Consider the following 25,717-nt stretch of genomic DNA (forward strand, 5'->3'; position numbering starts at 1 on the left):
GTCTCCCAGTGTGCTGTCACTCCTCTGGTCAGACTCATTAATCAGCCTGGGCAGATTAGACTTCAAACACAAATAAACTGGGCCCTATGGCCTGCTCTCTCGGCCCCCCTCTGTCAGCAACACGCTGCTCTGATCTGACCCCATGCATGCATGCAGCTCCTCTTCTCGTGGTCCTCCGCCCAGGGACGTGCTGGCCATTGGGAAAAGCGGGCCAACTCCCGAACGTCCGGTTCATTCCCGGCCGGTCCAGGCCGGCCATTAGGAAAAAAAAAATGTCGGCCTTCGTTCCATTTTGGGGGCTGGGCGGCCAACAAAGTAAATCGTCACTGTCGGGCATTTTTCGCTAAGTAAAGCCCTGCTTCATCATACAAGGCCGTCGCACAAAAGTAGTGAAAACAGCAGATCTACAAGCACACAACGCCTCGCGTTGCGAGGCGTTGTGTGCTTGCAGATCGGCTGTTTTCACTAGTTTAATTCATTTTTTAAATGATAAATACAAAACAAAGGGTTTTGGACATACAAGGTTTCCACCCGACAACGACGAAATATAACTCATGTAATTGGACAACTGGCTTCTCACTTGTCATGATGTGAAATGGCAAATCTTTGAGTAGCAGCAGCGCTATAGAGAAAGATCTCTCTCTATATCGCGCAATGAGGGCCTCTACAACTCTTTTTCCCGGGCTGAATCAGGGGCCCAGCATGTCCCTGCCTCCGCCTCATCCCGTTCTCTCAGCTTTGCAAATGTGTGGTAGCTCTCATCGTTTGACAATTTGGATAACTTATTATTGCCGCTTCAGTGAAATAAAAAGAAACCTCTTATCTCTGTGGGCAGCGATAACTCTTAAGGGCCAAGCTGCCGCACGTGGAAATACACAACAGATAACCTCTTATCTGGCTTGGCACTGATAATACGCAGAGCCCATGCTTTCCAACTCTGTCCAAAAGCGCATATCTTTTATACGGATTATAGGGGGATTAAATGTGCAACTTGAATGCATTCAGCCTCATAGTTTTCTTCAGCAACAGCCTTATCCTCTCTTGACCGACATAATGTTGAAAATAATTAGAGGGCAACAGTGCCACCTTTGGGTCACATTTGGTACTGCCATTGTAGCTGAGGCTAATTTACTCAGTAGGGGTTCTAAACTCTAGAAGATCTAGAGTTAAGAAAAGCTACTGCTTGTTTTAGTATTCCAGGTAATAATGACATTCACTTTGTGTCCAATATCAAAATTAGTGACTGATTATATAGTTAGAATGAAAACTAAGTCATCTGGGTCACTAGGACTGGAGTTGGGAGTCACTTTTCTACAAAAGGGATAAGGTTGTCTGAGGCCTCACTGTCCTCCCAACAAGAACTGGTAGGTGAGGTGAGGCAAGGAGGACAGCATGGGAGGAAAAGAGAGAACTGAGCAGGAGAGGAAGGTGGAAGACAAGGGGACGGACAGATCAAGATAAAAGGCGAGGAGGGGAGAAGCAGAGACAGCAAAGGAGGTTTAAATCAAGTGAGTGGGCTCTCTGGCCAGGCCTCGGCTTGAGTGACAGGCTGCCCACTGACGTGTTTGTGTGTGTCCATGGGAATCGGGGCTGTGTCGCTGCAGCAACAGTCCCATGGCCATCCATCAGTGTCATGCAGAGAGAGTGGAGACTGGGCTGTGGGGGGGAGGAGGGAGGCACGGCATGTGTCACCTCCAAGACTAATGGACAGGAAGTACAGCCAGAGAAACAACAATATTTGTAGAATATATATTCAGAAAAAAGGGGGAAAAAAAGGTTCGGAGAGTCCTGACGCATTTCTCGTAGGGTTTCAACACACCCTGACGTGCCCCCCCCTGAGTAGCGGTTTCTAATCCTGATTTATGACCGTGTTTATTTGAAGGACGCTTGATCGCTCGCTCTGCGCTCGGTTAGCTTTTCGCTAACATACAGTGTACGCACACATACACTCGCACACACGCAGGGCCTAAATGGGATAATGACTCTCTGGTTATCACATGACATGGCGCTGACACTAACCTGAACTAGCTCATATGGAGCGAACAACAAGCCCATGACGGGGGACCTGCCTGTGGTGATGATCAGTTGCACATGAGGTGCACAGAAAAACCTGAGACCGCTGTGGAACCGAGAGGCCATTTTGGGGCCACCGAGACCGGGGGAATGAGAGCTACCACAACCTTCACAGGAGTAAGAATAACTCCTAAGGAGCAAGGGACACAAACTAATACTGTGTTCTTTGTAGGAGGAGGGATGAGGAAGCGGGTGGGATGACGGTAGAGAGAGAGAGAGAGAGAGAAAATCTACTATGGCTTATGCAGGCAGCACCATTGGAAGAGACAGGCAGTCAAGGAGAGGAAGAAAAACAATGTAGACATACTGCACACACAGGGCATGAGGATAACGTGTGAGCAGTTTTAAAGCCAAGATTATACTTTGTGGTACGACCGTGCCGCTCATTGAAAACAAAGGAAAACATCTGTTATTTGTGGCAAGCGATGTGGTCTTCTTACAACAAAGTATAAAGTGGCCTCTAACATTTTCTTCCTCCTTAACAATTTGACCTAACGTCTTTGGCATCCCATCCCATCCTATCCTACTCTATCCATCCCATCTCTTCCCATCACTTGGAGACTCCTGTGTGCTCAATAAGTGTTCAGGGGTCGGGGTGGGTGCTTAACCTCAGCAACCAGTCACTGTGGCGTCCAGGCCAGAACGCTTGGTGATGTTAATCTTGGTCAGCTCCTCGGCACAGGTAGGGTGGATCCCCACCGTCTCAGTCAGGTGGCTGTAGGTGGCTCCACACCTGGACACAGACGCACACAGAGGGCATTCATGTATTCACACAACTTCTGTTACCTGCGTGTGAGGGTCAGCTTTCATTAATTCATCCCTAATGCAGGGGAATGGCTTTAATAAAGCACCGTACAGTGAGATGCTGTTATAATTAGAATTTTAATTACAAAGTGTGATGTATCCAGTTTGAGGACGGCAAGATGGAAGTTAATTCAGAGTTCACGCACGTTTAAATAATAAATTAATGTTCAAAGCAAAAGGGAAAAGTTATTCTACTGTTAGACTGATGATCCTAGATGTGCTGTCCTTGCTTATCGCTCTGGATTAAGAGCATCTGATAAATGCCAGAAATGTTAAGAGCAATAGTAGTAATAAAGCAGAAATACCTGAGGCCCATAGCGAAACCCTGGGTGACCTCTCCAGCATTTGGTCCAGTGAAGTGTAGGCCCAGGATCCTCTGGTCTCCAGCCCGCTCACACACCACCTAGAGACACAAGAGCACTGGTGTAAAGTAACTAAGAAGTATTACGTACTGTAAGTACTGTAATTTACTTTAGTATTTCCAATTTCCAATACTTTTGATTCTACTCCACTACATCTCGGATCCAAATAGCCTATTGTACTTTTACTCCACTACTTGAATACTTTTAGTTACTAGTTTCTTAGTAGATTTTGATTATTATTACAAAACACACATTAAGCACTTCAGCCCTATATACATTTTGGCCATTTGAAAATAGACGATCTACAAGCTCGAAGATCTGCTATTTTCAAAAGATTTTATACAAATTATGACAACTTGAAATGGGACATTCTGCATAATGAGTCATTTTACTTTTGGAAAATTAAGTTGATGCCAAATTTGCCAATACTTTTGTACTTACTACTTAATTATTACTTAAGTACATTTTGAATTCTGGACGTTTACTTGTAACAGAGTATTTGTACATTGCAGCATTGATACTTTTACTTAAGTATAACATGTGAGTACTTTTCCCCCACCACTGGTGACGTCACTGGTGTCTAATCAATCATAAGTCCTGGGTGTACAGTATGATGTACAGTAGGTCTTCATTCCAACCAAACCATTATTAGTAAGTCACAGCTACGCATGTCACATTTTATTATGCAAACGCATAATTCATTAAGCCTAAACCGTCATGTAACCATCATGTAACACGTCAAAGTAATTCCTGTCAAAAGATTCCTACCTTCATGTAACACTGACTGCCATCTCTTTCAGCTACAGTGAACTCAAGAGGCTTGTAGAAAGAATGGTAGACCTACAGACACACACACACGCACGCGCACGCACACACGCACGCGCACGCACACACACACACACACACACACACACACACACACACACACAGAAAGAGGGGGAGGGAGCACGTTTATACACACACTTCAGACAAACCATTATACTTTATAATAAAGATATAAAGTTATGAAAATGTAACCCAGTTACCTCGACCAATCTTTCACGAGAGAAATAATAATAAACTTTATTTGTACAGTATTTTTCAAGTTCACTCATGTTGGCTGCACTCTAGGCTCAGACTTGTGCACATCGCCAAGTGAAACAATCCTAACAGACACCTAAACACTCATGATGGTTGAAAGGCTGGAATATCTGTCTCTATTTGCAATTAAAGTAATTATTTCTACATAACACTGACTTCCTACAGAGTCATAATGAATTAAAATTCATGATAGTAGTAATAGCAAACAATATAGTCATAAAAGTAGCAAAATATTAATAATAAAAAATTAAAATAGAACACAGGTCAGCCAGTTTGAATTCTTTTATCCGGTTCACTGTCATGTCATTCTTCTTTTGAATTTTAGTTTGTTTCATTTTGTCTTTGTTTGGAGGGCAGATGTGTTTACAACTCTCTGGTTTAATTTCTTTGTATTATTTTAGTTTGTTGTTTTCAATGTCAACCTTAAAAAGAACCAACTTTAAATTAGTAATCTTTCCGTGTTCGTTTGGTCAACTTTAATCATTTCACCATGCTTTTAAATCACCGGCGCTTCTGTGTTTTACCGCTAACACAAATAAACACATAGCTGTAAACAAAACGAATAGATCCAACGACAATCGCATAACATTTTACATGCACATTTCACAATCCTTGCGTTTTAAACCCGAGTGATAGCGTGCCGACACAAGTCACAGGGGCCCAGGCAGCTGTCAGGGGCCTGGCGGTGCGGCTCCTCTGCCCGGGCCTCCTCAGATCACAGCCTGCCTGTCATCACCCCATACACACCTCAATCAGGCCTCCTGCTCGCCTGACAATCAAGCTTCAGGAGCCCCACCTCGCCGCTAAACGGTTTAGGCTTGACCCGGCACAGGTGTTAGTTGGCAGCTGGCATGGAGCTGCACGTACACAGATGTGTGTGTGTGCGTCTCTCTGGCCGCCGTGTGTGTTTGTGCACACTCATGGAAACATAACTGCATGACGAGTGTGCGGAGACATCAGCAGGACAACGTTCAGCGGCGGAAGATGACCGAGTACATTTACTCAAGAACTGTATTTATTTAACCCATTAACACCTGAGGCCAATCAATTTAAATTAGTAGTTTCCTGATTTTTCAAAAACAGTTATCTGCTATTTTTGAATAGCCGACGCTAAAATGACACAGATGCTTTCAAGGTTTTAACAAGTTAAGTAAAAATGTTAGATACATTAATAAAACTTGAGTATTTTGACACTTTAAACTTCTACTCCATTTTATTTCAATAGCAAATATTGTACTTTTTACTCCACTTCAATTACATGACATTTTAGTTACATTACAGATTCCGATTATTAACACAAAACATAAATTAAACCCTTAAGTTTTATTATTTATTCTTAGGTTGTTTGAAAATATCTGATCAAGCTCACAACCAGTCATTGTGAGCTTGTAGACCAGCAATTTCCGAAAAAGTTTAACACATTTTGAAAGATTTTAGCACTACTAGTTTACTTTGGTTCCATAAGTATATTTTGATGCCAATACTTAACTCTTTCAATGCCACCTTTTCACCACTAGAGGGCGCCCCAATGGCCATAGAATCCTACATAGACAAGCGCTGGTATATGCACAAGCCGTGCGCAGCCATGACTCGACTGAACACTTTCCTTTGTGCATGTACAGGAACTGGATGAAGTTAGCTTGAAGTTAGCTATTGGCTACCAAGCATTTTAGAAGCCCTATTTTCGGCGATTTAGCCATGATTAAACCTTGCACACCTAATGGATATACATGGAACAGAGAAAATTAGCTCTAAAGATCCTGGATTGCATTGGAGTGGATGGTAAATATCGGCGGCGCGACGCTCTCGCGGGCCGTGTAAACAGATGATGGCCGGCGGCCCGGCTCAAAAAAAAAAAAAAAAAAAAAAGCCGAACTAGTTCGGGATCGGCACCCTGATAAGGACAAATAAAGCCGAACTAGTTCGGGATTGGCACAGTAAGAGTTAAGGTAATGATGTAAATAGTAGTCATAGTAGTAAGTCAGTGAGCGTAGAGTGTATATAGGGCTGTCACCATTATGACATTATACTTAACCATTAATTGTCGCTCAAATAATTGTGATTATTTCACCCGTTTTCATTGATTTCATTGCGCTTCCCTTGTTGAACATTAGAACATTATAAATACATTTCTAACTTCTGTTTGGCTTTTAGGCTTTGTAAATAAACTGTGCACAGGGCATAATATGACAAATAACTTTCATAATTTAATTACACTATAAAAAAAATAGTGGAAACATCCGACCTACAAGCTCAGAAGGCGCCAAATAGTAGACGTGTCACTGACGTATTTTGAGCTTGTAGATGTGCTATTTCCACCATTTTCAAAATAGAATGTTTGAAAATATACACACAGATCAATCTCTGAATATTTTGTAAAAAAGCATTGTAAGTACTGTAAGTGTACACAGTAAAATCCTTAGGGTTAATGTGTAACTCTGACAGTGTACAGATTAAGTTCAATTGTACAGTGGAGCCTACAGTGGCTCCATGTGTTGGGTTTACTGGCCAGTACCTCGATAGAGTCTTTCCCATATCTGCTCTCTGCCTCCTCCTCAGAAAGACCCACGCATCCATACTCCAGAGGGGTGAACACTGTAGTAGCCACCTAACACGCACACGCACGCGCGTGCACACACACGCACACGCACACACACACACACACACACACACACACACAGCAGCATAAATACTAGCAATGATAAAAAAAAATGGCAATACTTCAATAATCTAACACAAATTTTCATAATTGATTCTGGATTGCATAGAAAAAAAGAAAAGAAATTGATAAAAAAAAAAAAAAAAAAAAAACGAACACAATTTAACATAGCTTTTTCTACTTAGCATGAACAGAATTCAATTAAACGTGGGTCAAAGCAAAGATGTGAGTTTCCGCGGCAAAATTAGCCACTTCCACCACAATAGACCATAAATAGTCTGAACTTAAACAGAAGCATAAAACATATGGAGGGATATCCTCACACTGTGAATGTTGTGCGAGCGTACTACTCACCATAAAATGCATGTGCCTACTGTATGTACCACTGTGCGTATGTCTGTTTATGTATCAGCATGTTCACTCAGTGCGTATGTCTGTACATGTTTGTTTGTGTGTGTGTGTGTGTGTGTGTGTGTGCGCATGTGCGTGCGTGCGTGTGTACGTACACAGCCTGTTTGTATATACCTGTTTCAGTGAGTCATAGGGTCCATCAGGATTATGGCGACTATATTTGTTTATACCAAGCCTTCATTCCAGTCAATCAAAATTCTTATAGACTTAATATTTTGTATGTTTTCTTTTATTCTGTAACCTTTTGATACATTTTCACAAAATGTCTTACATGTGTGCAGATTATGCACATGTCATGTACACGTGTGTTTGTCTGTGTGTGTGTGTGTGTGTGTGTGTGTGTGTGCGTGCGTGCGTGCGTGCGTGCGTGCGTGCGTGTGTGTGTGTGTGTACACACAGTACATGTGGTCTGTTTTGATGCGGTAAACCCCGTCCATCTGGTACTCTACAAACACTAAACATTATTTCCAAACACTGACTGAGGTATAATTTGTGTATGTCCACAAAAGCACATGTGCATTCACATGGTTTGTATGTGCGTGTACTGTGTGTGTGCGTGTGCGTGTGTGTGTGTGTGTGTGTGTGTGTGTGTGTGTGTGTGTGTGTGTGTGTGTGTGTGTGTGTGTCTTACATGGTGGTAATTCATGAGTTCTTTGCTGTGTCCCGCCAGCCTGCGCGCAAGGAGCTTCCCCGCTTTAATAGCTGTGGGGGTCAACTCTGGCCGACCCTGTAAACGCAAGACAGGGTTAAACTCTCACACACACACACACACACGCGCACACTCACACACACACGCGCGCACACACACACGCGCACAAACACACGCACACATGCACGCAGTTACACACCTCAGACGCAGACAGTCATGTCGATACTGTTAGACCCGACCGATACTGTTAGACCCGACACAGACAGAGTCTAACTGTGAGTAGAAGGGCTTCGGGGCAATTCTAAAAGCATGACTTCAGCCATCAGCAACCTGTTAAATTACCACCACACATCCTGTTGTTCAAGACATCTCCCGCGGCTCTGTGTGTTAAGTGTGTGTTTCTGTTTGTGTATGCAGTGTGTGTTCCTGCGTGCGTTCTCCCTCTCGGATGGGTGTGGGCCACTATGTAGTGGTATCTCAGTCACTTTGCAGCTCTTGTTTATCCCTTTTAGAACGGGTACTACACACTATTGTGTATCATTATTTTATGCTTTAACTATTGAAAAATAGCAGATATACAAGCTCACAGCGCGGCACCGAGTGCCGCGCTGCGAGCTTGTAGATCTGCTATTTTAGAAAAATCGTGAAAATTTGAATTTGGACCCGATTCTATAAGTGTCTTTTGAATCCTTCTAAGATTTTTGGAAAAAACCTATGTTTACATGTCAGCAATCTGGCCAGCCATCGTCAAAGAAAAGGTCCTTTTCACTTAACTGGAGCTCAGTTAGTCTGTTCCTGAGAGACCACTATGTCAGTGGTTCTCAAACCTTTTCATGTGAAGGACCCCCAAAATTATATTTATTTGGCCACGGACCCCCATCTCAAAATATTTAGTCCCGGGGACCCCCCCCCCCCCCCCCCAGAAGCAAAATTTTAGTTACAAACGTTCGCTTTAAAAATACATATATTCAAAGATTTGCACACATTTTCACGACTTTTTCAAAAATAGCAGATCTATTAGCAGTATATCTGCTATTTTTCAATAGTTAAAAAGCATTCAATAATCCTAGACCTAAATGGGTTATACACCAGCCAGCCACTCTCTGCGTAATTTTAATGCCTTTCTTGGCACTCTGCAGGTGTGTCTCGATGTGTCAACGAGAACGTAAAAGAAATACAAAGTGCCCGGACACATCGACTGAGATATCAACCCAACCCAACCCAACCCCCCTTCTGAGAAGCCTCCCGCCGCTGTGAAAAGCTGACAGACAGATGGAAGCTACGTACGACTCATCAAAGCAGCGCGTCAGTCAAACACTGATGTGTCTCTGTGTCGGTGTGTGTGTTTGAGAAAGTGTGTGTGTGCGTGTCGAGGCCTGGGAGGCAGGAAGGAAGCTCACAGCTGGTTGTGGTGAGAAAAAAAAGAAAAGAAAAAGAAAACATCCCTGACATTATATCCATATCCAGCAGGTAGAGCTGGTATGAACATAGCTGGCTCAGGTTAAAACACAGGAGTATCATTTGATCTTATTTGGGCTACTGTGGCTTGAATGGAACTCCATATTCGTCCATCAGTCAGCAATCTGTTTAACGTTCACGTCACTGTGGTTGGATGAAAACCTTGCGCCATCAAAAAGAACGTCACAACATAACGTCACTGTCAGGCAGAAACCTCGTATCTCCAAGTTTCAAATGTGTATGTTTTTTCCCCTGTAAATTAAAGCCCTACTTCATCATACAAAACAAGTGTGGCACAAAAGTAGTGAAAATAGCAGATCTACAAGCACACAACGCGTCGCGATGCGAGGCGTTGTGTGCTTGTAGAACGGCTATTTACACTATTTTAAATCATTTTTATGTCTTGGACATACAAGGTTTCCATCCGACAACGCCGATAATGTTCAGACGAAAACGTATCCCCTCACAGTACTGTAAGTTACATGCACTTTGGGTATAAGTGTCTATCAACTGGCATGTGTTTTGGATAGGTTTCGCGGCGCCGGGGGGTCATGAAACACACGCTACCTACCACTATCGGTCTTCATCAGACTGTAAACCAGTCAATCAAAAACACACCAACTCAAACATTTGGGTGTTATGCTGCTCTCCTGTGACATAAGCTGTTAGACGTTTGCATTTGACACCTACCTCGCCTATGTCACCGAAAGCATAGATGTTGGGCACGGACGTCGACTCATCGTCACCAACAAGTATTTTGCCCGTGTGGTTGTTGAGCTGCATGCCAACCTTGTCCAGACCCAGAGCTTTGGTTTCAGGGGCTCTGCCTATAGGAGGAAAACCACAGGAGGATTAATACATGTGTTTACATCCAAATATTAAAGTTTTATTACCAGTAAGGCTCCCTAATCGGGAGATAAGCGACCGTAGGTCACTTATCTCCACAAATAGGGCAAAAATGTGTTTTGCCAAAATCTTCCTGATCCATGTTGATGACATGAGTGTAGACATACTGTGTAGTGATTTTCGTGATTTTAGGGCAAAATCTGTAGGGGCAGTGTCCAAAAATGTGTTTTTAAAAATCGGCCTGGAGGTGGCGCTATATGGGACAGATTCATGTTGATGGGATGAGTGTAGACATACTGTGTACCGATTTGCGTGATTTTAGGGCGAAAATTGTAGGAGCAGTGTCCAAAAATGTGTTTTGCAAGAATCGGCCTCATGGTGGCGCTAGAAGAGGGCCATGTGAGAAATGAGGGGTGGGGTCTCCGCGCCGGCAAGGCGGACGAATAGGTACCGGCCCCGGCTGTCCCGGTCGCTCCTAGCCGGAGTTACGGCATTTTATGTGAGCTGCAGTGTAGGGGGTCCTCCACTGGGGGCGCCACCACTTTTGCATCCGTTCTGGAGCACCAGGAGTCGGTGGTCCCCGGGAATTCCCCGTGAGCAGCCCCGTTGGGGTGGTCATTTGGTCATGTTTGCGCATTTGGTCATTTTTTACATCTGGGGGTCCCCCAGGGACCTGGGGGTCCCTGGAGCTCCGGGGGTCCTTGGAGGTTGTAGTTTGGCAGGCAAGGAACGTGTGTGCAAAATTTGGCATGGATCGGGGCAACGGTTGCGGAGATATAAGCAGGGAAAAAGTGTGACGTGTGAGGTGGCGCTATATGGGACAGATTCATGTTGATGGGATGAGTGTAGACATACTGTGTACCGATTTGCGTGATTTTAGGGCGAAAATTGTAGGAGCAGTGTCCAAAAATGTGTTTTGCAAGAATCGGCCTCATGGTGGCGCTAGAAGAGGGCCATGTGAGAAATGAGGGGTGGGGTCTCCGCGCCGGCAAGGCGGACGAATAGGTACCGGCCCCGGCTGTCCCGGTCGCTCCTAGCCGGAGTTACGGCATTTTATGTGAGCTGCAGTGTAGGGGGTCCTCCACTGGGGGCGCCACCACTTTTGCATCCGTTCTGGAGCACCAGGAGTCGGTGGTCCCCGGGAATTCCCCGTGAGCAGCCCCGTTGGGGTAGTCATTTGGTCATGTTTGCGCATTTGGTCATTTTTTACATCTGGGGGTCCCCCAGGGACCTGGGGGTCCCTGGAGCTCCGGGGGTCCTTGGAGGTTGTAGTTTGGCAGGCAAGGAACGTGTGTGCAAAATTTGGCATGGATCGGGGCAACGGTTGCGGAGATATAAGCAGGGAAAAAGTGTGACGTGTGAGGTGTGACAGACAGACTGACAGACAGACGGAGTTACTTACACTTTGTGGTGGTTTTGATAGTAAAGTGCGACCTACGGTCGCAATTAGTATTATTTTACATCTGCTTTAGGTGGAATATGTCAATGTAAAATATATGATGAATGGTGATGGCCTTTTCTTTTTAAAGCAACCACAATGTTTCCGCTGTCATCTTGTAGTGTAGTAACTTTATTTCACTCTTGAAAGAATAAAACGTTTTTTTTTTTCTCATGGATTACTTTTCGGTTTTCTCACATAGCTACTTACTGCATTGTCTTTGTTTGCCTCAGCCCAGACAATGAAAAAGAGAGTCTGTTTAATTTTTGCACGATTAAAAAAGAAACGTTCATGGCATTTGCTTAGATGATTGGGCTGAACTATAGCTATAGATTCATTACACATAACCAATGAGAGAGAGACTCTTAACACTTATGTTGCAATGATTTTTTCCGGCCAATGTCCCGCGTTGCCATGGTTACCATAGACTTCCATGTAATTGTGCAGTGTGTAAAAAGTGCACGCCCATGCCTAGATGATGCACCACGTGTGTAGATGCTGTTCACAGCTTTCAAACAAAAAAATCCGCTTGGAAATCCGTTCAGGCATTCATGATTTATGGGCCATTATGTTTTCTTCAGATGTAAACAAACATGGCTGCCATGTTTGAAAGAATGGGTTGGTATGGGGGTTAAACATGCAATTTCGCGATCGCGATCATGCCTAATACATTTCTGGAGGTCCAATTTTTTTTTTTGAAAAAAAACATTTTTGAAAAAAAAATAAATTTTTTTTTTTTTTCAAAAACGTTCCAAACTCGGGAAACTCGGGGTTGGCACAGCACTAGTACCAATACAAACTCGGGAAACTCGGGGTTGGCACCATATGTGTTAACACATTCAATTCTGGTGAAATGCCAGAAAAAGGTTTGGCTAAATCTCGATATTCCGATGGCACAGAGATCCGATGGCAGGGGGATCGCGCCCACAATGGCTAAATCTCGATATTCCGATGGCACGTCTTGTCTCACCACTCCCCCATCAAACAACAAAAATGTATATCTAGCAATTAGAAGCTTGGAATGCCCATCGATGTCATACAAGTAGTAAGTAAGTAAGTAAATAAATACCTGATATAATCAGATATAGGGGGTTCACATTATATGACAAATGTGGGCACAACCTATCACCATACAGCAAGTAAGAGGAATAGATGAGAACATCATCAGTTTTAAAATTGTTGTAACTCCCAACATGGTGGACAAGAAGATTGGAGGAGTCAGTTTACTAGGCTAGGTGGACATGGGGACAACATGCTGGAGGTAAACATGCACTCTCCAAACATCCATAACATACAGAACTTCTGCTGGAAAAAAGACATCAAAGGGCTGATATTGGGGAAAGGGAGGATTTATGTTCCTGATACATGCAGCACCGTTCAGGTTTAAAGGCATGTGTACTGTTAAGCCTGCTTCAGTCCAATAGTCTTATCTCTTATCCAGCTATTCAAAAAGAAAACAGCATCTGCCCAGCTGGGAGAGAGGGAGGGAAAAAGAGATAAGGAGACTAAAGAGTAGCAGAGACATACAGATAGGAAAGATGGAGAGATGTTACACTTTCAGAGATAAATGAATACTCCAGATGTTATTGTGAGAGACAGAAAGGGAGAGATGCTAGTGCTGGAAGCACTCTGAAGATGCACACTGTTTTCCAGTGGCTGTGGAATTTGCACTGACATTCGGCTCATTAGACATTATCAAAAGTTCTCTCTGCCCCAACTGTGTCACTAGGAGGATTTCTGTTTGCCTCAAATACATGTCTTATCATCCCTGGGATGACGGGACAGTGTTACTCTTGGGCATTGTTTCCTAGTCTTGCTTGCTTTAGACACCTTCACTCACATGAAGTATTATGCAAGTAATGCATCCATAACAGTCATCCAATGTGGGAACAGACACTATACAGGAGGCCAATTGTTGAATAATGACATTCCACTGCTCCTGTCTGATATTTCTTATCCAGCAATGTTATGGATACCATGTTGGGGTGGGGGTGTTGGAGAGAGCAGGGAGCAGAGGAGTCTCAGAATGAATAATGAGTGTCTGGGGACCGATATCCCATCAGCCCCGTTGGGAAAACCCTAGTTGTCAGCTCTGCCACTTCCTGTGGGGCGGCTGACTGACGCCGTCGACACTTGTCCATCTCGCCACACCGTCTCCACGGAGACAGACCATGAGAACGTCCTCCTTTACTCAAAACCCATGGCCGCCCCACCTCACCCCCACCACCAACCTTGAGGTACCCATGTAGATGCTATCGAACAGCAAGAACAACAAAACCCCCGAGACCTTCTTCCTGGCTGGAGCCGCACAACAACTTCCTGCCCTCCTCCACCCCCCCGCTCCATTACGGGCCTTAGACCCGTCCTTAACCACACCATGGGTGGTATAAAGGAAAGGACAGAGAGAAAGAGAGAGAAATTGATCAGAAGGGGGGGGATCAAGAGGAGTAGGAGAGGAGAAACACAGCAAGGGGGAATGGAAAAAGAGAAACAGAGAGTTGAGGGTGTGTGAGACGGAGAGATGTATAAGGGGAGAGATTGAGTGGGAGTATATAGAGCAAAATAGCTGGTGTAATAGGAGAGAAGGATGGGGAGGGACTGAGGGAGAAAGAAAGAGTGAGAGGTAATGGAGGAGTGTGAAAGCACGGTTGAGGGGTACAGATGACAGGGAAGAGAGGGGACCATGGATAAACGATTCCGTTCACTGCATTTTGCCAAATTGGGCAACTCGCCACTGCCTTGTTGCGGTAACAAGCCCCTCTTCAGTACCTATCCAAGGAAAAACATATCTTCCCAGACTCTCTACACACTCAGCTATGGCCGCACTGAAGAGTATAGTTTAATTGTCTCTGCCAGAAGGCCGAAGGCGTGGCCAAGACTATGATTTTGCCTTGTCCGACCGTCCCCGTGTCCATCCGTCTGTGTACAGTTAATCTCCAGCACCGTTGGCCCGACATGAAACTGTGCACACACACTCCCTGGAGAACAGAGCAGAACCTCCGCCCCAACATTTTTCATATCGGCCTGTTATGGTGCTACCAGGAGGCCGATTTTTCATATGAGGGTCCCTATGAGGGTCCATGGCTTAAACAAAATGTGAAAATCGCAGTCAGTTTGAAAATGCCTGCTTCAAGGCACTGGCCTAGTTAACAATCCTATCATCAACTCTCTCTCTGCATCGCTGGACCTTCCTGTCTGCCTGTCTCCAGTCACTTGGTGTAACTTGCAGAAACTGCAGCTCCATTGTGTGGCACGGACACAACAACAGAGGTTAGGCTGATAAGGCGCTTGGTATGGGCTGTGCTACGAGTCACATATTTACACACATACCCGGACTCATGCATGCTAACGTGCAGGCACACACTCACCACGTATATAAACATGTGCGTACACATGTGCGTGCACACGCGCGCACACACACACGCGCGCATGCACACAGTTTGATAGACAGGTCTTTCTGAACAAAGCCTGTTGTGACATTAGGGAGGAAACCTCTGAGTCGCTAGGCTCATTAGCCAAAACAATCCTCGCCAGCTTGAAACGAGAGTCGACTGCTTATCTGATCAATCAAATGAACAAAGACAAAAGAAAAGCAAAAAAAAGAATAAATAGTAGGGGAAGAGGATTTTTTTCCCTTCTTTTTTTTGGAAATAGATTATAGAAGCCGCTAATAACTGATTGTACTGTACATTCTTTCTTGTGCCAAAAAGGATTTTAAGATATGACTCAGTAATGACTTGAGCTGGCTCGAGACTAAAGAGACTCGTTTCTCTGGTGAGAGAGTGAGAACAAACAGATGCTGCTGGAAGAGCTACATTCCAATATTTTCACTTCGACAAAAGGATAAAATGAAAAAAATATCATTTCCATCATTCAGTAGCTTTATGGTTGACAAACAGATTGGATTCAAATTTGAATCAAGATTATCCAAGTGGACAATATATTGTTACTTATAACAATTATCAGTGTTTTGGGATGTTGATGACGGTGGGTCGGTCAGTCTGACCAACACCTCTGTCCCAAACACCATATCGTCACTGCTTGGCAGAAACCTTGTACAGTATCTCCAAGTTTCAAAAGTGTATTTTTTTTTTCATAAAGCAAAGCCCTGCTTCATCATAGGAGGGGCAGTGGCTCACGGGTAGAGTTGCCGTCTTAGAACACGGAGAGTTCCTGAATGGTTCCCAGTTCAATCCCGGGCTCCCCCAGAGTTAATGAGCAAGACTCTGATCCCCTAGTTGCTCCCGATGAGCTGGTTGATGCCTTGCATGGTTTCCTCTGTCATCGGTGTATGAATGTGTGTGTGAATGGGTGAATAAAGCGCCTTGGATAAAGGTGCTATATAAATGCACCATTTATTTACCATTTATCATACAAGACTGTCGCACAAAACTAGTGAAAATAGCAGATCTACAAGCACACAACACCTTGCGGTGTGTGCTGTGCATACAAGGTTTCCACTTGACAACCATGATATACTAAAAACTAACAAAATTGAGGTAGACACCCCTCAGACACAATTGCTCCCTGCGCCATAGATTATCTAGATAAGGCCCTCAGTCTTGTTTTTCTTAAAAGGAGAGCAGCCAGTATTATCTTTATTGTAAAAGGCTGAGTGTAAAGCAAGAAAAAGAGGAAGGCTTTGACTGAATATGATCATTAGTGATGTATGCGGGGTACCGGAGGTGAGCATCATCATAATTGCATCTTTATATTATATTTGTAAAAATGAAATAAAAAACACACACAATTGAATTTTACAGAGGAGGTTTAAGACATACTATACTGTATAAAAATAAAGGGGAAAAATCAACAAAAAACGAATTAAATTAAATTAATTTAATGTATTAAAAAAAGGTAGGCAAACAATCGATCCAATCCAAAATAATAATCAATGATTAATAAAATAATTGGTTAATAATCAATCCCTATTTTGAGAGTAAGCGTGAGCTGGCTGCTAGTGCTATATAATGTATAATACATCATTAATTATAATGCACAATTAAAATAGTCATAAAAAACAATTATAATCACATCTCTGAGTACAGAGAAGAGGAAGTAGGCCTACTGTCCACACACAGACAGGAAACGTAGGAATTTCCTAGTGCCTCCCTGCAGCAACACCTGGACAGGGGAGTGGTCCTGGGGGGCCAGGGGACAGTGTTGCCAAGTCTGCTTATTATATGGCCTTGTTTTTCTGTCAAATTGCTCGTAAATATTGGTGGTGGTGGGGGCTTGTTGTTTCTGAAGTGTAGTTATTATTTGGGCTTGCTTCCTGATGTTTCAACCAGTGGTTCTCACGTCAAGCAACCCCAAATTAAAATGTATTTGTCAGAGGACCCGGTGTTCTACAAATCTGCAAATCTACAAGCTCACAGCGAGTGGCATTGCGACACGTCGTGTGAGCTTGTAGATCCGCTATTTTCAAATAGCTGTTGTAATAGGGCTCAAGTGGCACAACTGGTCGCTTCTTTTGGGCTCGTCTTTGTAGACCTGGCTCTCTTGCTTCACTCACAAAACCTGGCCACACCGCCAGGGGACGGGAGGGGGGAAGAGGGAGAAGGATGTGACGGGCCCGTGTTGGGACGGTATGGTCCCTGTGGTCCGCTCTGTAACTTTAATACCTCCAGTCCACAGAGCGCACCCCCCCTGGACCCCGCCCCGGCCTCTAGTGTAAGGTCAAAGTAAAGAGGAAGAGGTCATGGACTCTCATAACTCCTGCGTGTACACATCAAAGAGGAGAGGCCACGTCAATGCACGCTCTCACTGGAGCGTGTTAAGGGAAGATGGTGCATTTTACTGTTCCTTACATTTTATAGTTTTGTGAAGCACATTGTAAACTCCAATATTTATATGACTGACATATAGAGGACCGAAGTCTTGACGTCATTTACACATCCTACCTGGGTCCTGTTTTTCCCCCGCACTTTTTTCATATCGTGCCATATGAGAATTGTGTTCCAAAAATAAACCAATGATCATGGTGGTTTTATGGATATGAAGAATCAACTGATGGCGTGAAAACGCTAATGTTACTGTCACCGAATTAGTACAGTTTTCGGAAGAAACAGACGGTTTGTTTGTTTTTTAAACTCGATTCTTATATGAGACGATTTTAACTCATTTGTAGCCAATCCCGAGAATACTCTTGAAAAATACTCGAGTATCATATGGTGCCGATCCCGAGTATACTCGTGAAAAGTACTCTATTACTGTAACGGCGGTTCTCCTACCCTGTAGCTGCGCGGAAGGTCCTGGCACAATCGCCCTCGCCGATTCATCATCATCACGGATCCATGTGCACAAAATAGTAATCCCATAACATGGAGGCAGACGGGGAATCTCATCTTTAATGTCCATTATCTCCAAAGAACACTTTCAAAGGGGAGGATGGCAGTAGAATCTCGCTAATAAAACACATGTTGAAAAGCAACAATCCGCCATTACACAACGGCATGTTGACGACGAGCGATTCCGGTGAATGACGTGATGACGTCAAACCGGAAGTGTTTACGCAATCGACTTCTGGGCTTCAAAATAAGAGACTGGCCGCTTATGGAGCCAGCGAGAGGCACGCTGGACATTTTAATCTGTTCATTTCTGGAGCACAAAATGAGTTAAGATGAGCCAATGTTATTGGGTAACTCTATGATTAACCACTTTCAACCTGGCAATCTATAAAATAAATATAGAAATATAATTAAAAAAAAACTATAAAAATAAATAAATTGTGAAAAATGTAGCTCTATAAGCTTGTAGATCTCTCTGCACAACACTGTTGTACAAGGGAACATAAAATAGGACATCATTGGTTAAAGGTGAGCATCTTTTTTGTAATTACATTATTGTATGCATGTTGTGTAATTGTTATTTGTTTTTGTACATGGTTACATGTTTTATGTCTGCAACATAGCCTAAAGTACATGTACTGTATGTGAATGGTTCTGTCTTGATGCTACTCCGTTGGCTAGGTCTCCACAGAGGAATAATCTTCTGAGGAAACCATAACGTCCACAATCAACAACTCCACAGCTAGGTTAAAGGTCTAGTAACCTTCGGGTTGCAGAGTTACAGTATGAGGGTGTGTTGCATCTTTCAATGACCCTGCTCTCTTATGAAGGATACAGGAAACCAACTTTGTCACACGATATGATGCATGAATGACAACGCACCTTACTTAGCATACTATACACGAAACGCAAATGTCCCTCTCAGTACCAGCCGCACGCTATTCTGACATCGGCCGGTGCCAGTGCTGATGGCTGGGGCATTGTGGGAATTCATCCATGGGAGGAAAGAACGTCATCTGTGCCACTGGGGTCACATATATCCTTGTCGCTGTCACACGCACACGGGCCCACCATCTCATATACTGCACACGCAAAGCTACTCTGGGTAGCGTGTCTCTGCCGCATGCCACGGACATGTAGGACCTGAAAAGCCCGGTAGTCAGGCTTTAGGAAGCCACCCGGTCGCCGTCTTTGGGACCCGACCTAAAACGCAAATAAACCTGCGGCCGTGGGACAGACGGATGTCCCCTATTGTTTACTCACGCCACTGGCAGAATGGGAGAAATGAAATGATAGAACAATGAATGGATCGCGGAGGAAGGGGAGGGGGAGGGAGGACGGTGCGAGCAGGCAGGGGACACCAGTCAGGCATGGCAGTGACAGATGCGGTGGAGAGGGTAGGGTTGGTTTCCGTAGGGGCTGGCACTGGGCAGGAAGGCCCAGAGCGCCAGAACAAAGGGAGGGAACGAGGTGACCCTGTGCCTGGGTGCATCCTGCCCCATTCTGGCCTTCTCCGAACCGGGGAGCCAGGGAGCCAAGCGCTGGGGTGATTAACACTTCCCCCGGGGTTCTATCACTCAGCCTTTATTACTTTGTTTTCAGGCTTGATTCCTCTGCTCATCTGCTGACACAGCACTATATTGACGATGACAATTAGACGTATGGCAGCCAGATGAGGGGAGTGCAGTCACACAAGTCTTGTATTTCAGTCACATATACACTGTATATTGTTACACGTCAGAGGAAGATAGAGCAGGTTGTATACATCCTATGTGAAAGCCTAGGATAGGGGCTTTTTTAAAGTACTAGAGGTCCGGGTCGCCATGCTATGCAACCCTCATATCTACGCCGCACCACAGATCCGACCGATATGACCAATTGCTCATATGGAGATCTCTGTCAGTCAGCCAGTCATTGTCCCTTCTATGCAATCGATGGAGATTAGTGCTGTCAGAACAAAATTCGGGATTTGAAAATAATTCGAAAGTGAAAAATAAAATGAACATTTGAAAGCTGAAATTGCCATTCTAATGTTTTTTTTTCTGACCTACCAATGCGAAAACAAATGCTTTCATGATATCACACATGATCAACAATAAAGTTTGAGCGCATGTGTGCACTGCACACAGAAATATGAACGTTGTTGCTGCCACGTCACGCAATGAGTGTGTTATGCACGCTCTGGCCGACGACCTAATGCCCCCTGTGTCATTCCTTCACTGTCTCCATATCAGGTGGTCTGCATTTCTATATCACATTCACAATGTCCTTTATCCAAAGTGCTTTACAGTGCGAGTTTCATTCACAAACACCATCACACAACGACAGAAGAGGCGACTAAGCAAGGTACCACCCTCATCAGGAGCAGTTAGGGGCACAATGTCTTGCTCAAGGACACTTTGACAAGAAGAGGTTGAAGACATTGAACCGGTTCCCACTCCACCTACTGTTTGACTCTTTCCAACTGTCATTGTAAAATGATCAAATTAAACAAATACTTACCAACAGCCCACAGCACGGTGTCATACGTGTTGGTCTCTTCTTTACCCGTCTGTGTGTCTGTCCAGGTCACCTGTAGAGCTCCTGAGGGCAGTTTCTCCACTCTCTTGGGAACACACTTCCAGGCAAACTTGGTACCGTACGCCTCCATATAGTCAGTCACAAGACCTGCCATTTGCTGCACAATCAATAGGAGACAATGTACCATGTCTTTCAGAACAAAAACCTTGATCGTTCCTATAAAAGTGTACTTGGCTAAAGTTTTATAAATTAAGGTTCTGTCATTTATCAAATGTTCTGTGTTATGTGGATAATGCACTGGTTGGTAGATGCAGTACCTGGTCGAACCCCCGGAGGGCGATGCTGCGAACCATGACCGTGGTGTCAAGGCCAGTGCCTGTCAGGAAGCCTGCACACTCAAGAGCCACATCTGAGCAAAACCAAGTTCAGGATAGAATATATTTTTTGGTTTCACCTGGGAAACACATCAGTGTTTGTAGGACTCTACAGCGAGTGTCTGAGTGATCTGAATTTACATTTACATCAATGACAAAGTGGTTAAGATGCTTGTCTCAGTAATGTACCGTAGTATGTACTCCTGTTGGCTAAGGACTGAAGTGTAGCATAACCTGGCAGTGTGGGCTACCATTCTTTTGGACTCTTAACTCTTGGTGCCAGTTAAGAGGCCAGGGTCCCTTGCAGACAAAAAGGATACAACTGGCTCCAATAACAAGCCTGCAAAACATACAAAGACAGAGAACCTCTTTAGCAGAAGAAATAACAATACAATCAAAATACAGGTAGTGTGCATGCCAGTAACTTTTGGCAAATGGTCCAAATGAAACACCAACGTTGTTGACTTTGAACGGGAGGCATACGGAGGTGATGAATTACAAAGCTATGCGACTCACAGAGCAAAGCGAAGAAGTGCGAACAAAACGCTAAAGTGGGGGACACACAGTTAGTTGTGTGTGTCCTGGCCTAGGTGTGCAGACTGTGCACTTTTGACACGGGTACATGGGTGCGAGTGTGCTGATGTGTGTGGACAGGTGTTATGTGTGCATCTGTCATATGGGCATGTCTTTGCTTTGATTAAAGTACATGTATTGAACTTAAAAGATGAGTACGCCTGTGTGTGTGTGAGTGTGCTGTGTGTGTGTGTGTGTGTGTGTGTGTGTGTGTGTGTGTGTGTGTGTGTGTGTGTGTGTGTGTGTGTGTGTGTGTGTGTGTGTGTGTGTGTGTGTATTACTGTATGTTGGAATACACAGTAGGTGGATGCGTGTACACTTTCATTATAGGTGTGTGCTGCGTGTGCACAATGTGTGTGTGAGTGGGTGTGTGTGGTCCAGGTGAATCATGGCTCTAATCCTGCGCTGCGATCCTTGGTGTTGAAGAGGGCTAATTTGCTAGCGTTTAAACTAATCCCAGAGGATGGGCTGTACCATGTTCAGGGCTCAAGTCCACACATCAGCTTGCTGAGTGAGGCATGTCACCCTCACATACTCTATGACGAGGCCTTGTATCAATGCCTCCTCCACTCAATCCTCTCCCCTTTCCCATCCTCAGGTCTCTCCTCCCACAACTAGGGATGGGACGGTAAGCGATATTATCGTTTATCGTGATAAAAAACACTCACGATAATCGTAACGTGGAGATTTCATTTATCGTGATATTGTCCTCCGTCATGCACTGGGATCAATTCACCTTTTATTTGCCGAGCTGCATATCCGGTACCATTTAAACCCTCTATTGGTAAAAGGTACTTATAATATACGTACTTGATACAGTCTTTTTCTCACTCTCTATCAAATGTCATAGCCAAAAAATAGCCGATCTACAAGCTCACAACGCGTTGCGTAAACTTGCGTTGCAACGCGTTGTGAGCTTGTAGATCTGCTATTTTTTGGCAAATCATGTTCCGCCCCAGGATAATTATTTTTGATCATCGCGATAATATCGTAAATCTCGATTTATTTTGTCACAATAATCGTGATATGACATTCATATCTTCCCATCCCTACCCACAACACTGAAGCCTGACAACTCGGCTGAGCCTTCGGGCACCCCGCCATCGCCTCCCGTGCTAATGCTAACCACTAAAAGCTCCGATAGCTGTCGGTCACTCTCCTCACCATGTCCAAGTAATGCACAGCTGCACTTAGTAAGTATTGTGCTGTGGCTTAGAGAAGGATTAGGCTAGGAGCTTGAGCTTGATTCCACACTTTCATCAGTGAGGTACTGTCTTCTGCTTTCCCTTCCTCCCGCTCTCCTTCTGCTGTGTGTGTGTGTGTGTGTGTGTGTGTGTGTGTGTGTGTGTGTGTGTGTGTGTGTGTGTGTGTGTGTGTGTGTAAAATGGCAATTCACTGTGGTCTGGTGTCTCCATCTGTACTCTAAAGCATCCCTTCTCAACCTCTGTCCTGAACACCCAGACAACTTGGAGCCTAGTTTGCATTCTGTTGCTTTGAATATATATATATATATTATTTTTTTCTCTATTCGTCTTGACTGGCTTCAAGCTGGGACCTCATTTCTGGGTTGAATTTTGAGTACCAAGTCACCCACGGCAACACTGGATAAGATTAAATTCTACTTTATAATGTTCTGGTGTCTTTACTATGAATAGTACCCGTACACATATCAGTGATTCCCAAAGTTTTTAGCTCATCATGACCAAAAAAGAGAAATTAGACGTTTGTCACTTTTCTTCACGTTTTTCACTATTTCTTAAACATCTTTTAGCGGTTCTCCTGGAACAGGAGCTATAGGTTCATTCCCATCTGTAACCTTTTCTGTAACCCCAGAACCTCAAGTCCATCGAGTTCAATGGGCCTTTTCCCTCCCTTTTCTGATTGGATATAATGTCCAATCAGACAGGATTGGTCATGCTTCACTTGACATCACAATATCCAATATAAATAGTAAGACAGAATTCATTTGGCAGCGGATTCCTTGCAACTCGGGTCAGAGCAACCACACTTGCAATCTCCCAAGATTTGCACCTTTCTAGTTGCGCCTAAGATCTGCGTTTGGCTGCACCTGTAGCTAGGTAGGTAGGTAGCTGTGTGGTGATGTAACTGGCATCGCCAGTGGTGATGCCAGTGATGAAGTTGGCACCTCGACAGAGTGCATTTCTAGTTAATATTGCGGACACATCCAGTATTGGATGAGAGTTGCATCGTTGTTTTTGCACTTGTCGCAGGTAGGGGTTATGTCAGGGTACATACTTGCAAGTTTAACTTTAAATATGTGAGCTCTGTGAACTACTTTAAACTGCAGTAAGCAATGTCTAGCACAGAGAGAGGACTTATGTATAGAGGAGAAAATGGAATCCCATTTTCAGCAGACATTGTAAACCCCAAATCATGTTCCCAGTCAGCCTTTATCCTATTCAAGGGTGCAGATCTCAAATTAGAAATGATATGATAATATATAGCGCCCTTGATCATTGGGTCAAAAGACAGGAAGTTATTGATAGGATTAGTATCAGGGAAGCAATGTAACACAGAGCGCACAAAATGTCTGGCTTGCATTGCAAATATCTGTAGAAGTGTGATCTAGGGAGATTGTATTTCCTTTAACTAAATCGTCTATTTTCAAACATTTTTTTAATCAATTTATTTTATATAAGTTTTGAAAACTTCTGAAATTGGACATTCTGCATAGCGAGTATTTATACACTGTAGTATTGATATGTTTAGTTAGTAAAAAAGTACTTCTTAAAATGTACACCATACAGTAGATTGAACACGCTACTGTGTACAGAAATAGGCTGAAACAGGAACTACACGTTATAATAAACAGGCGTAGCGTGTGTAAAGCCGCTCAACAATCCAGTCTTACACACATGTAAGACAGTCTATCATCGATCAGCGGTGTCTGGCGCGTGCTGGGTGGTTACCTGGGTTACAGGGACAATGGCAGCCACCTCCGGGGCTCTAGTCTGTCACTCAGGTGTGTGCGTGCTCTGTCACTCTATTAGACACGTATCACTCACCTGGGCCTCCTCCGCTACCTCCGCCTGCTGTGCCAAATAGCCTCTCTCTCTCTCTTTGTTAGACCTCACCTGCACAGCTGACAGTTAGCTATGCAACACAATAACAACAACGGTAGCTCCTTACTAGCCTTTGCAGCTTATGTTGAAGCTATGGGGGAGGCTAACGCTAACTCATAGCTAACCTCTTAAAGCCCTGAGGGCAGGCAGAGGGAGGGGGACCCTTGCTGAACTCACATCAAAGACTTCCTGGCCTCAAGTGGACTTATCTGAGTGGATAATTCTGCTGCCTATACACACTTGTTTTGCTAAGAGGTGAAGGTTAAGGTGGTAATTGTTTATTGTACAGGTTGTTGGCTGTACTGTCTGGGACGTATGGCACTGGTAGGGCCTAGGGATGGGACGATAAGCGAAATTATCGTTTATCGTGATAAAAAACACTCACGATAATCATAAGCATTTGCGACTCGTTGTGAGCTTGTAGATTGCCATTTTTTGGCAAATGTTACACGATAATATCGTAAATCGCAATTTCTTTTGTCACAATAATCATGATATGAAATGTTCATATAGTCCCAACCCTATAAGGGCCTTGGGCAGCCAGTGGTTTTCAAAGATACTTTATAGATATGATTGTTTAAATACCAGAAGTAAAGTTAATATGCTGTCATAGGATCCAAAATTGTAATGGGCTATGTACTGTACAGTACATTGGGGCTTGTGGCCTGTAACTGATTTATATTAGGGCCTGTAACTATTTCATACTGCCATCTAGTGATCAAAGGGAGCATAATGGTCCCAGGAGTCACTCTAACCCTACTCCTACCCTACCCCTAATAGTACGCTGGGAACATAGGAATTATTACCATGGGACCCCTGCCAAATGGGCAGGGCAGTAGTTTAATTGCACTAATTTAATTCACTTGAAATTATTACAATACAAAAGGTTGTGAGTGACTATTCAAAATATGTACAATATGTTTCATTATACCATATTGTATGAGAATCATTCTAATGAGTACCACTATCTCATTATTGTGACCGTTAGGTCGCAAGTTACTATGAAAACCTCCACCGGCTGTCTGTCAGTCAGACCCTCCATCTGTCCGTCAAGTCACGTCACACTTTTAGCCCGACTCTTATCTCCGGCACCGTTG

At 44.0% G+C, this 25,717-nt stretch overlaps 1 protein-coding gene across 1 annotated transcript in view; it reads right to left on the minus strand.

Annotated features, from left to right (window-relative positions):
- Positions 1-668: 668 nt before the first annotated feature.
- txnrd2.2 (thioredoxin reductase 2, tandem duplicate 2) overlaps positions 669-25,717 on the minus strand; it is a 32,763-nt gene continuing 7,714 nt past the window's right edge. The window contains exons 9-17 of the mRNA XM_080739105.1: positions 21,285-21,304; positions 20,908-20,999; positions 20,573-20,747; positions 10,187-10,323; positions 8,021-8,116; positions 6,835-6,927; positions 4,008-4,079; positions 3,183-3,280; positions 669-2,806 (exon numbers count right to left, since the gene is read on the minus strand). Coding sequence (XP_080595231.1) covers positions 2,683-2,806; positions 3,183-3,280; positions 4,008-4,079; positions 6,835-6,927; positions 8,021-8,116; positions 10,187-10,323; positions 20,573-20,747; positions 20,908-20,999; positions 21,285-21,304 — 907 coding nt within the window. The 3' untranslated portion in view covers positions 669-2,682. The remainder of the gene's footprint in view (positions 2,807-3,182; positions 3,281-4,007; positions 4,080-6,834; positions 6,928-8,020; positions 8,117-10,186; positions 10,324-20,572; positions 20,748-20,907; positions 21,000-21,284; positions 21,305-25,717) is intronic.

The sequence above is a fragment of the Nannobrachium achirus genome (assembly GCF_963921795.1).
Source record: "Nannobrachium achirus genome assembly, chromosome: 12".
In the NCBI taxonomy this organism is placed as follows: Eukaryota; Metazoa; Chordata; class Actinopteri; order Myctophiformes; family Myctophidae; genus Nannobrachium; species Nannobrachium achirus.